Here is a 12228-nt window from a genome sequence, read left to right on the forward strand (position 1 = left end):
CAGCCCTGCACAGATTTGTGTCCGTGAATGATGATGATTGTTTAGGGCAATGTGTAACTTTGCAGGCTTGAGTTACATAAATCATAGAATGGTTTGGGTTAGAAGGGACCTTAAAGCCCATCCAGCTCCAGCCACCCTACCACGAGCAGGGACACCTACCCCTAGACCAGGCTGCTCAAAGCCCCATCCAAGCTGGCCCTGAACACCCCCAGGGATGGGGCAGCCACAGCTTCCCTGGGAAACCATTTCCAGGGCCTCATCACCCTCATTGTGAAGAATTTCTTTCTAATGTCTAATCTCAATCTTCTCCCCTCCAATTCAAAGCCATTCCTTTTTGTCCTATGATTCCAAGCCCTTGTAAAAAGTCCCTCTCAAGCTTTCCTGTAGCCCCTTCAGGTACTGGAAGGTCCCTATAAGGTCTCCTTGGAGCCTTCTCTTCTCCAGGCTGAACAACCCCAACTCTCTCAGCCTGTCTTCACAGCCTCCTCTGGACCCATTCCAACAGTTCTATACCCATACTGTACTACTACAAAGTCAGAATCAGCCAGCTGGAGGACATCAGCCTTGAAGAGAAGACATGTTGCACAGCATCACCTTAACAGTGAGGCCAGTTCGACAAAAAGATGCTTAGAAATGATTCCTGAATACCACCAGAGAGACCCTGCTCGTAGGAATGCCAAGCATAATGAGTATGCCATTATTAAGATTTGTTCCAAGAAACAGAGTGAATAGGTAAAGCCTTTCCAAGAAATAAGATACATATGCATGTAATGAGAAGATTAAAAGCTCTAGTACTGGCATCTGGCTGTGCATGTCTTAGGAGGAGCTGATGTCCCATGCACCCAGTTCTGAATAAAAGAATGCCTGCTTTCTAAAACTCCAAAAAGAGTCTTGGAGAGTTTTATTTTGACCGACATTTATGGTAACAGTAGAGACAAGCCTGGGGATGCATGAGTAGCTCCAGAGCCCCATTGGGGTGTATGGGACAGTGTTTCCAGGGGTCCCTAGTGGTCCCTGGTTGAGGTGACCAGGATGACATCACCGGTTTGTGTTCAAGTATCATCATGTTTATGTAACAGGAAATGTTGTAGCAAGCACAGTTGGTTCAGTACATTTCAGTTAGTCATATGCAGAAGGTATAGGAGGAATCTCCCAACAAGAAGTGGATGCATAAACTGTGATAGTAAACAATCTTCTTTTAAGTATGGCAGATAACACTCATCAGTCTGAAATGTGCAGTGCTAAAGCTTTCAGACTTCTTTTTACAGTAGTAATCAGCCAGATCATTTCCAGCACACAGTAGAGGCCCTTTGTGCAGACCTGAGTTATGGATGTTAAAATAAATTAAAGGAGCTGTTGGGCAGTAGTCACTGATTTCCCTTTTGTTCCATGGAATCTGCATCATAAAGTCAGTGACTCTTACTGAAATTACTCTCCAGAAGCATGTGGAAACTTGCAGCATGGGTCACTACATCTTGAGGGGTGAATATTTCGAAGTTCATCTTAAAATACTTGCTTATTAGCAATTTTTTAAAATGTGTCAAAAGATCAGATGCGGCAAAATAAAAACAATATGTAGGATCTCCAAAAATAATTGAAACGTTCTAGATATTAGACTAGATTACTGTTAAGTGTAGGTTTTATCTTAAAACCATTTTTTTAGATCGTTTGAGAATATTCATATAAAGTAGGCTGTACTGTTTTTCTGTGTAAGAAAGGGCAAGGATATGGAGTTCAGCCAATTTTGTTTGCAAGCATTCACCAGGGTGAGTTGCTGGTTTAAGTGTTAAAAGAAAAGATAGCAATTGTAACGATACTTAGGAGAAAATAAATTAGGTTCTTTATTGGTAGTCTTGTAAATGCAGTCAGAGAAAAAGACGGTTGTCTAATTCATTTATCAAGAGGTGTAAGCATTAGAATGTGTAGGTTTTTAATCTATTAGTTTTACTGGTAAATCTCATACTGTGCCAGTCTTATCCCAAACTTAGCTCATACTCTACTTCATTGATTTCTTTTTCATATGAAACAGAAGAAATGAGAAGGTTGCTGCAGGCATTTGCTGTCAGAGCTGGCATTACCTCTTGCAGTTTTATAAGTTTTTTAATGGCATGTTAGCTTATTACGCTGTCTTTTTTATTTTTCCACAGAAATAATAGCACAGTTGCTAGATCAGTTGCTGTTACTTTCTGTGCAACTGAATAAAATAAAATTACATTATCATTTCTTGCCTATTTAATAGTCATGATTATACCAAACGTTATTTAAACATTAGAAAGCAGTAAAGTATCAATGCAAGAAAAAGCAAACAGTAACATGTGATTTCACATCTAAATTGATGTTCTGAAAAAACATAGGCCCCAGCTGGTGCTGTTCCTAAAGCAGGAAGAGTTTGAAAACAGAGGCAGATAGTTTTAAAATAATATATTTTGTTTCATAATAATGCACAGTCCATAATCAAGCACATACATATGCAATCTGTTTGTCATTTTTAAAACATACACAGCTTGTGGGCTTGTATAACAAGTGTTTTTTTCTTTTTTTTTTTTTTTTAAGCAAACCTGGACCACTGTTAGGGAGTTCAATTAGCCCAATTACTCATCTCTCTTTCTGTACCACAAAACTGGACATGTACTTCAATCGTCATTTTGAAAACTGCTGGAGTATGGAACTTTGTTATCGTTTTCTTTTTTAAAATCTGAACTAAAATGTTTCCATTTGCCAATGTGGAATAATGACTAATTGACATCAACAGTGGTCTGTATAGCCTTGTCCCTTGAGACTTTTCTAATCTTTAACAATATACTGTGTTGGTTTGCTGTGCTGTTCTCCCTGGAGAACTGGTAGCTAAGCTGAATAGCTCTCTGAGGTGAGGTCTAACACCATTGTTCTTCTGTCCACTGCTTCATAGCAAAAATGCTGATCTCTGTGTCACAACAGAAACAAGTGGAGTTAGAGCAGGCAGACCATCTTCTAATAGCCTTTTCCCTTCCTAAACTGTCTGGAAAAATAGGTAAGCCTTAACCTTACCACCAGTTATTACCACACTCCAGATACTGGAAGAGCCTTTTCCAACTTGACCTTCACGATTCCTTCTTAAAGTTTGGACCCCTAGTGCTCAACTAACCTGCTAGATAGCCATTTCTTTTTAAAGCTGAGCATGCACTGATTTAAGGACTGTCTTGCCAAAATTATTTTGTTCAGTGTAGCAGTGTAGTCCTTTATAACCTTTTCTGAAGGCCTGCTGCAGAGACCATCTAGATCTGAGATGCTCAGAGTATCTTCATCTATTTTGCCCAAGAAAAATTTAGCTCTAAGAGAAGCATCAAGATGGTCCTCCATTTTCTGAGCTCATTATGCTAAATTTCACTTGAGATCTATGCAGGGACAGTCAATACTTGTATTGTCCAGACAAATATAATGTGGTATCAAGTCCCAAAGCTTAATTTTTAATCTCTTTCACAAGATCCACTGACTCATGCTGGCAGAGGATTGTAACTCTCTTTCTGTAAAAAACACCTTTTGTAGATGCTTCAGGGCAGGCTGGACTTGTGCTTTAATTATAGACAGCATCACTAGATGGAGCCAGAGTCATCTCTGCCGGAAAGGATTTTATAACCTGGACTATCCTGGATATGTCAACATTTTCTACTTCATAAAGACCTCGGTTCAGTTTCCAGGCACAAGCTAGGCTAGAAGTGCGACTACTGCCTTGGACTGGAATTGTGTCAGGCTGGGTGCTTCACTTCCAACTTCCCTTTGCTTGCCAAGGGAGGTGAGAGATTGAGGTGATTTGCAGTGCCTTGTGCATCTTTTCATCAAGGATGTGAGAGGACCAAATGTGTCTTGCACTGAGCAATCTCTTGTTAATAGCCTAGATAGGTATAGCTGTGATGGTGTTGGAAGGCTCCATCAGCCTACCTTGATTAGCTATACAGATTTTTACAAGACTCTCTGAAGCAAACCAAGGGTATTATTTAAGAGGTAAAAGCCATATACAAACAGAGAAAGCAAGACCAGAGTGAAAATTTCTACAAGCGTTCAGCAGGATAAGGCCTGACCCACAAAACTGCACAAAGAATCAGACCCATGAACATTGTTTACAACATATTTTCTCTGTAAACATACCTATATCTGAGTTACAAGGCCTTATCTTATAAAACGTGTTTTTCCTTGCACTCTTGCACGTTTATACAATTTGGTTTAGGTCTGGAAAAAAAATCAACAAGCTTTTAGGACAGTTGATGAGAAAATACAAATCCCAACGCAGCCCATCCAAAACTGATCAGACTTGGAGTGTTACACCAGGAGTGCTAAACCTATAGCTGCTCTCTGGGAGCACAGGGAGGAGAGAATCAAAACATGCTCAAGCTTGGGATTTCCAGATCATACTTTTTTTATATAACAAACAAGGTCAGAAGATCAGTTCCACAGCAAGCTGCTGTTCAGAAACCCTTTTATTCTTCTCCTGCTGAGGTGCAGTTTTCCTCATTCCAAGCTGGTATGACTAAGCTATGCTGTGGGAAAATCATCTGAACAGCAGATTTGTATTTTGTTAAAGCTACAATTTTTATGGTTGATGCAGGGTATAGGGAAGCTCTTCTCCAGCATTATTTCCGGTAAGACCTACAATCGCAGAACTGTTTGGCTGTGATAATGGAGGACACTCAAAGAAAAAGAAATATACCAGGAGTGTTCCTTCTTGCTAATATGCATGGCAGATGCCTGTTGCACTGTCTACCCCTTGATGGCTATCTATGATGTCAGATAGAGCTGCACCTTATCATAGAATCATAGAATCATAGAATCACCAGGTTGGAAGAGACCCACAGGATCATCGAGTCCAACCATTCCTATCAAACACTAAACCATGCCCCTTAGCACCTTGTCCACCTGTGCCTTAAACACCTCCAGGGAAGGTGACTCAACCACCTCCCTGGGCAGCCTGTGAGAGCGCCCAATGACCCTTTCTGTGAAAAATTTTTTCCTAATGTCCAGCCTAAATCTCCCCTGGCAGAGCTTGAGGCCATTCCCTCTTGTCCTGTCCCCTGTCACTTGGGAGAAGAGGCCAGCTCCCTCCTCTCTACAACCTCCTTTCACATAGTTATAGAGAGCAATGAGGTCTCCCCTCAGCCTCCTCTTCTCCAGGCTAAACAACCCCACCTCTCTCAGCCGTTCCTCATAAGGCCTGTTCTCCAGCCCCTTCACCAGCTTCGTTGCTCTTCTCTGGACTCGCTGCAGAGCCTCAACATCCTTCTTGTGGTGAGCGGCCACATTTCCTGTTACTTCAATGCTTTCAAGTACTTCCACACCCAGAGAACAACATGTGAAGAACTGCTTGTCAGCATCATCGCCACCTAAGGGATTTTTCTATAAAAAAAAACTTTTTAAAAAGTATACTGAAAAGCACTGAAGAACTATGAAAGTCACATCTTTCTTTGCTGCATTGCTGTTACTGGATCTCTTTACTTGCTGTCATGCTTATCCACAAGATCCCTTGCCTGACATAGAAGATGCAAAGTTCATCGAAGACTGTGTGAGAGCTCACAATAAGTTTCGATCCAAAGTGAATCCGCCAGCCAGCAATATGTATCGCATGGTAAGAAGGTTTTCGTGGTCTACTTGAAAATTAGTATTGGTTGTGCTGCTGATTTAGTCCATCTTATACTTCATTTGCTTTATGTTTTTCCTACCCTTTCTGTCAATGACTTCTGTAATACATATGTTAGTTCTTCGTAGGAAATAGAAAAGATATTAATTTTCAGAGTATTGTTCAGTTTTAATAATTCAAAGGGAATTCCTTCAAATGGGAAAAGGGGGAAAATTGCAAAGTGCAAAAAACAGTGTTCCATTCTCAGCATTTAATGTGCCCCTTTCTACCAGAGATAGTAATCTGGTTTATGTTAGTATAGGTTTCATACAGGGAAGCTGTTTGGTATTAAAAAGCTCCTGAATAGGCAACCTGCACAACAGGATTTGTTGAAAATCCATCACCTCCCCTTGTTTCTTCCTATCTAGAATATGTGTTGAAGAAAGGGATTTACCAGGACATCCTGATGCCTGATCTTCATTTGCTGTTGCAGGGTTTGGGGAGTAGGGATATTAACATCTGGGCTGGATAGCAGGGGTTCCTATAAATACAGTGCATATCAGAAGAGGCCATGGATAGATCTCAGCTTGCTTGGTGGAATACATAAGGAAAATGTAGACAGATAGCAGAGGGAGGTAACGCCAGTCAGTTTGTGTCATTACTCTTGAGCCCTCCAGCAGTGCAGCATACCTGGCAAGGAAGTTATACGTAGAACTGCATGCATAATATGAGTAATTTCTATGAAAGGAAGTTCATAGTAAAGGGATAAAATTCAGCCTAGCCAATATTTTAAAATGCTAGCTCACAAGCAAACTTAGCTGCTCAGACCAAAGGTCCTGGAATAAGAGCAGGACAAATATAGAAAAACCTCTTGAATCAAACATATTACATTGTATTTAAATGCTCTTGATGGATTTTTCTTGCATTATTTTTTTCAGCCTTGAGCTCATGCACATTTTTATTGTCCCTAGCATCCCATAGCAAGAGCTGCACAGCCTAACCTTAAGTTGTGTGAAAATACCTCCTTGCATTAGATTTGGACCTGTTAATTCCTAGCTTTGTTTGATAGTCTCCAGTCTCTGTATTGGAAGGAGCAAGGAACTATTTCTTATTTACCTACTTCACAGATGTCCAGCTGTCTCTGACCAAAGCTGCATAGCACTCTGTTGCTTTATGGAAGCTGGCCATACTTAAGAACTATCATCCTCCATGTTCTCTCTGCCGTTCCCAGTTCTAGTGTCCCTTTCTTAAGGTGGGGGGCTGCGCTCAGCATTTAACAGGACTTCTACAGCAGTGTAATTATATATGTGGTTTTATTCTCCATTCCTTCGCAAGGAATTTCTAACACTTTTTTTTCATTTTTAGACTACTACTAAACTTTGATTTACAAGTGGCAATAGCCATCTCCAAATCTGTAATTATGAATGCAAAGTCAAAATTGTTGCCTTTTTTTTCTCAGATTCCTTAACTTACATTTCTCTGTACTGAATTTTATCTGCCATTGTAGTGCTTGATCATTCAGTATCATAAAATCTTTCTGCAAGTCTCCCAGACCCATTTCTCAAATTAGCAGTTGTGCCACTCAGGATGAGAATGGTTCCTTTTCAGCCCAGCAGAGATGAGCGAGCCTTTTATTTGCTTTGACTATATGCTGAGGAGGAAGAAGAGCGAAGAGGCAGAAGGGACTGGGGAGGGGAGCAGTTGTGACTCTTCTCTCTGCCAGCAGAACAGGGTTCCTATCTAGTCTAGAGAAACTTGAAAGTGCAAATCCCTGGACAGCCAACAGCTTCTTGGCACAAAGTCCTGCAAGCCCCTCTCCAGCCAGCATTTTCACCCAGTTACCTCCTCTCAGGCATAGCAGTCTAGGGACTGCAGTCCATCCCTAAATATTTTAACCAGTCAGCTACCACAGGACAGTGGATAGATACCATGTGTCCTGCAGTATCTAAGGGAGAAAGGAGAAAAAATTTACTGTGGGGGTAGAAATGTCATTAGAGAAAGAAACTGAATGCAGGGATGGGAAGCAGGAAAGGAGAAAAGAATCCTTACAAGTTTCTGTCTAAAAATGTTTTAATTCAGCTAAATCACTGCACTGCAGGTTATATTATGTTTTCTTCCTTTTGTACAGTCCTGGGATGCCGCTTTAGCTAAGACTGCCAAAGCATGGGCAAAGAAGTGTATATTTAAGCACAATGTCTACCTTAAAGTGCCCAGGAAGGTGCACCCCACCTTTACTCCTGTTGGAGAAAACATCTGGACTGGCACAGCCACCATCTTCTCCGTGGATGCAGCTCTCAGTGACTGGTTTAATGAAGTTAGCAGCTATGATTTCAACACCCATAGCTGTTCTCACGTGTGCGGTCACTACACCCAGGTGAGTCTTACATGCCCAGTGATATAAAATGTCATAGTTTCACAGAAAATCCAAGCATAGGCTTGGAACAGACCACTTTGGAACAGGAATCACAGCAGGATTTTTCACCACCAGTTTACTGTTGCATGAGATTGGAAATAAATATTCCAAGCCCCACTTTCAGTAATTTAGGAAGGAGATTATCCCCCTGACAATTTCATGTTTCCAGGGGAGCCAGATAATAAGTGCAAAAACATCTATCAGTCATTCACAGAAGAGAATCATAGAATGCTTTGGGTTGGAAAGGACATTTACAGACCATCTAGACCAACACCCCTGAAGGAACAAGGACATCTTTAACTAGATCAGGTTCCTCAGTCCTTTGTCTAAGCTCCCCTTTGGGCTGTCAATGTTGATTCTACCTCAGCTGTTTTAAACTTTCACAAGATCCTTTCCTTCTCCATCCTCCCTTAATGTTCTTGCTATTGCAGTCTTTGAACAGGTGTGCTACATATTTCCCTTTGCCCTTTAGGTTGTTTGGGCAGAGAGTTACAAAGTTGGCTGCGCAGTTCAATTCTGCAATACAATTGAAAATATGCCAGGATTCTTCAGAGCAGCACATTTTGTTTGCAACTATGGACCAGCGTAAGTTAATTATGGCATTTAGAGTTTAGGGGTTTTATTTTTTCAATGTTGTATAACTGACCTGGTTATTGGATGCCAACTATGATGGGAGTGGTTGTAGCAAATTTCAGAAGCAGCTATGTCCGCGTGTCACCAGTCCAAGGGAAACCTACCCCAGCCTTTAAGAGCAGAAGCTGCTGGACACAGTTGGAGCTGCAGAACATCCCTTCCTAAACAAGCAGACAAGCCAGTCCTAACTGAGAGCATTTGCCATAACCAAGAGTGGTGGAATAAGATCTGGTTTGACTTCAGTCTCTGCAGGAAAAGTGGGGAAGGTCCAAGCTTTCCCTTGAGAAAAGTTACATCTTTCTATGGCCCCACCCAAACTTCACACAAGAAATTTTGATTGAAGAAATAGAAGGAAGATAGTCTTCTAGTTTATCTCATACCTTGCAATTTCTGAACATACCTTTTACAAATTTCTATTATCCAATACAAGTGGGTAATGAGGGACTAGGAACAGATTCTCGTATAGTTTCACTGAATAATACAGTATTGCTTGAGAAGTCTTATTAATTTCAAGTAGCGAGAATTACCAGGGAGCTGCTCCCTGTGCCAGTGAGAGCTTTAAGCTGATCTAAAAGGAATTTCAAACAATTGCAATGATCAGGTTTTCAATAAAGGGGTTTACCCCCTTTAAAAGATTTTCCCAATAAATTATTCTAACAATATGATGAAACGATGTATTTAAAATGGTTTTCAAGTGACTGAGCTAAGAAAATACTGTTCTTCTGCTTTACAGGGGGAATTACCCAAGAAAACCATATAAAGCAGGACAACCATGCAGTGGATGCAGTAATGAGAAATGCATAGACAAGCTCTGTGGTAAGACCAAAGTGATCATTGCACAGAAATAAATGTGGCATAATTATCAATAGAATACAACAAGGCAACTAAGTGTATAGTGCAGCACTAAACTTTGGTAAGAATAGCAGAAGAAGGAATTAATTTAAAAACTTTGCTGCTGAAGGATCTCAGAGATAGAAGCCAGAGTTTCTGATGAAGAAAAGTATCAGTTAGACTACTTTCTGCCTTTTATCTGATCGGGAAGTCAAATCTAAGACTTTAGCCACAACAAATATTTCCCATCTGGTTCTTCTTTCCTAGCAGAAATAGCATGTTTAACTTCTACTTTCTTGCTTGATAATCATGCCCTATCACATTTTCCAGGCAACTATAGCTCTGAACCAATAATAAGACTGTACTGAAAAGCACACTCATTTCTAACTTCAACAGTTTTCTGAAATACTGCAGTGAACACTTGTTTTTCCACAGCATGTTGCAGCTGTGGACCTATACGTGATTACATCTAGTCCCAAATTAGTCAGAAATAGAATTTAAATAAAGAGAAGTAAAAGGACATGCATCAATGTCTTAAATAAAATATAAATCTTATACAGAGGTTTAATGAGGATGGTCTCTACTAGCCAGGCTCTAGATAGGTTCAGCTGTAGAAGTAATTGAGCATTTGATACTCTTACTTCCTTCTGTAACATCCAGGCTGACTCATCTTGAAGTCTCAGACTGATGCATCACAGGAAAACTAGAAACATCTCAAAAACATGGGGGAGGGTAAGGAGGTAGAGAGCTTTTAAAAATTAAGTGCTAGATCCTACAACCCATTTTACCATATTGTCCTCTAGGGCAAATCAGCAATTCTGAAAGGATGCACGTTGGCAATCCTGCAAATACATCAATTCTCTTAGTAAAGGTGTACTCCATGATAAATTCAGTAGTTACATTTGTCTATCTGTAACTACTTAAATGTGGTTTGTGTATGAATTTAAAATAAATGTCATGTTTTGTTTTTATTCTCTATTCCCTCCTCCCCATGACACAAATTCTTCTTAATACAGCTGCTTCTTTTCTGCTTCTCTTTTGATTCCATGAAAAATACAAGTTGCAGGCCAGTTGGGAACCTGCTCTTGTTGGCCTGCTTCCCCCTTGTAGTATGTTTTGGGCACTTACTGGTATCATCAGTGCAATCAGCTGGGCACCATCAATCACTTAGCTCTTTATATTAGGAGCCACCACTGAACGATACTCAAATTTCTTTCCTTTTCTGATCTCTCTACAGAAAATACAGAACGTGAGAAGCTGATAAGTACGTATCAAGTTGTTCTTAATTGCTTTCTTGTAAGTATGGCTAAGTTTGGTGGGTCTTAACACCTGTTTATTCCCTGTTTTTCAGATTATGCCAACTGGTATCCAGACTGGGATACACAACCCCAGCCACCACCCTACGTTCCACCTGCTGAGCATCCATATCCCTTTTGTGACCAATACTGTCTTACTATTTCAATTTTAAGGCCACTGGTTTTGGTACTGAGTGTCGGTGCTGCTTTTATAGTACAACAGCAGTTTCCGCACATATTTTTTTATGAGTAATAACTCAATTAAGCTACTAATAGTGATCCTACTGCTGTATAACTCCCAGAGAATAGCACACATTTAATAAAATACTCGGTCATCTATCCATTAGTCTTGTGTTGTTTATCCAGCATAGGAATGCTTCTTCTTCACTCAAGCCCAGATATAAGTGGCTGTGCATAGAGTTAGTATAATTTATTGGCAGTAGCTGCAACAAGCTTTTAAGTCTGTATAGTCCTATTAGCTGTGCCTCAGAGGTACATTACTAGAAAGACTATATATTACTTTACATGTAGACTATATATTACTTTACATAGTGTCTATTAAAGTGTCTCTATCATCAGTTGTACTATCCTGTTCTCCTCTCAGAATTAAGCTTTGCCCCTCATAGCTAGAATGATACCAGGGAAAGCTGATAGAGCAGAGATTAAGATGGGGTGTCAATGGGCACAGCTTAATTTTAAGATGCGAGAATGTGACAAAATCTGAAATGCAGAATAGATGACAGCCATCCTGAGCTTACAGGCAAAAGGGAGGTAAAACAGGAGAGGGAAGATGAAATGGGCCCAGGACAGATTCTGGTTCAGAAATGGAAGATCTTAACCTCATTAAAAAAAAGCCCAAACTGTTGATGGATTCAGTTTGGTTTTAGAGACATTTAGCCCTCAACCTCTATTGTTCCTATACAGAGTTGTTAGTAAGGGAGATCAACCCATTCTTCAAGCTAAGAGATAATGGCTAATATTGTCAATGCATAATAGTGTATCAATATTTGAAGCTATTTCTCCTTAGTCCTAATGTTTTGAGAACACAGAGACTCAAATTCTGAGCCATAGTGCAGCTCTGAAGGAGCATGGCATCCCAAAGAATGAAAATGAGCCTCAAATATTCAGGCTCTTGTCATATGGTGCAAAATGTCACGATGAAAGAAGCTACATATTTAATTTCAGAACTGTCAGTTCTTGCCTGCTGCCATCTTTCATATGTAGCAACAGCAAGTAAGCTGGGGATGGGCAAGTGGTTGAGGGGGAACACAGCTGAGACAGCTGACCTGAATAGACCAAAGGGATATTCTACACCATATAAAATTGTGTTCAGCTGAAAAAATACCTGGGGTTGAGGAAGAAGAAAGGTGGGGGACTTGCTTCCAGGGTCACCATTGCTCAGAGACTGTTGGGGCAACAGTCTGCGATTAGGGGTTGTGAGTGATTGCCTTCGCAACACTTATAGGGGT

The 12228-nt window shown here is 40.4% G+C and overlaps 1 protein-coding gene across 1 annotated transcript; it reads left to right on the top strand.

Moving 5' to 3' along the window:
• The first annotated feature begins 5229 nt into the window (after positions 1 to 5229).
• LOC138721074 (glioma pathogenesis-related protein 1-like) lies at positions 5230 to 11121 on the top strand. Its single transcript, XM_069857718.1, has 6 exons — positions 5230 to 5596; positions 7716 to 7961; positions 8473 to 8585; positions 9367 to 9449; positions 10702 to 10728; positions 10816 to 11121. The coding sequence occupies exons 1-6, from the start codon at positions 5417 to 5419 to the stop codon at positions 11010 to 11012; spliced, it is 846 nt and encodes a 281-aa protein (XP_069713819.1). The 5' UTR covers positions 5230 to 5416; the 3' UTR covers positions 11013 to 11121.
• The last annotated feature ends 1107 nt before the right edge of the window (positions 11122 to 12228 follow it).

This window comes from Phaenicophaeus curvirostris, chromosome 1, assembly GCF_032191515.1.
Source record: "Phaenicophaeus curvirostris isolate KB17595 chromosome 1, BPBGC_Pcur_1.0, whole genome shotgun sequence".
NCBI classification, from domain to species: Eukaryota; Metazoa; Chordata; class Aves; order Cuculiformes; family Cuculidae; genus Phaenicophaeus; species Phaenicophaeus curvirostris.

Coding starts and splice junctions, on each gene's coding strand:
- LOC138721074 (XM_069857718.1), top strand. CDS start 5,417: ATGAAAGTCACATCTTTCTTTGCTGCATTGCTGTTACTGGATCTCTTT. Junction 8,586..9,366: donor GTTTGCAACTATGGACCAGC/GTAAGTTAATTA, acceptor TCTGCTTTACAG/GGGGAATTACCCAAGAAAAC. Junction 9,450..10,701: donor ATGCATAGACAAGCTCTGTG/GTAAGACCAAAG, acceptor ATCTCTCTACAG/AAAATACAGAACGTGAGAAG.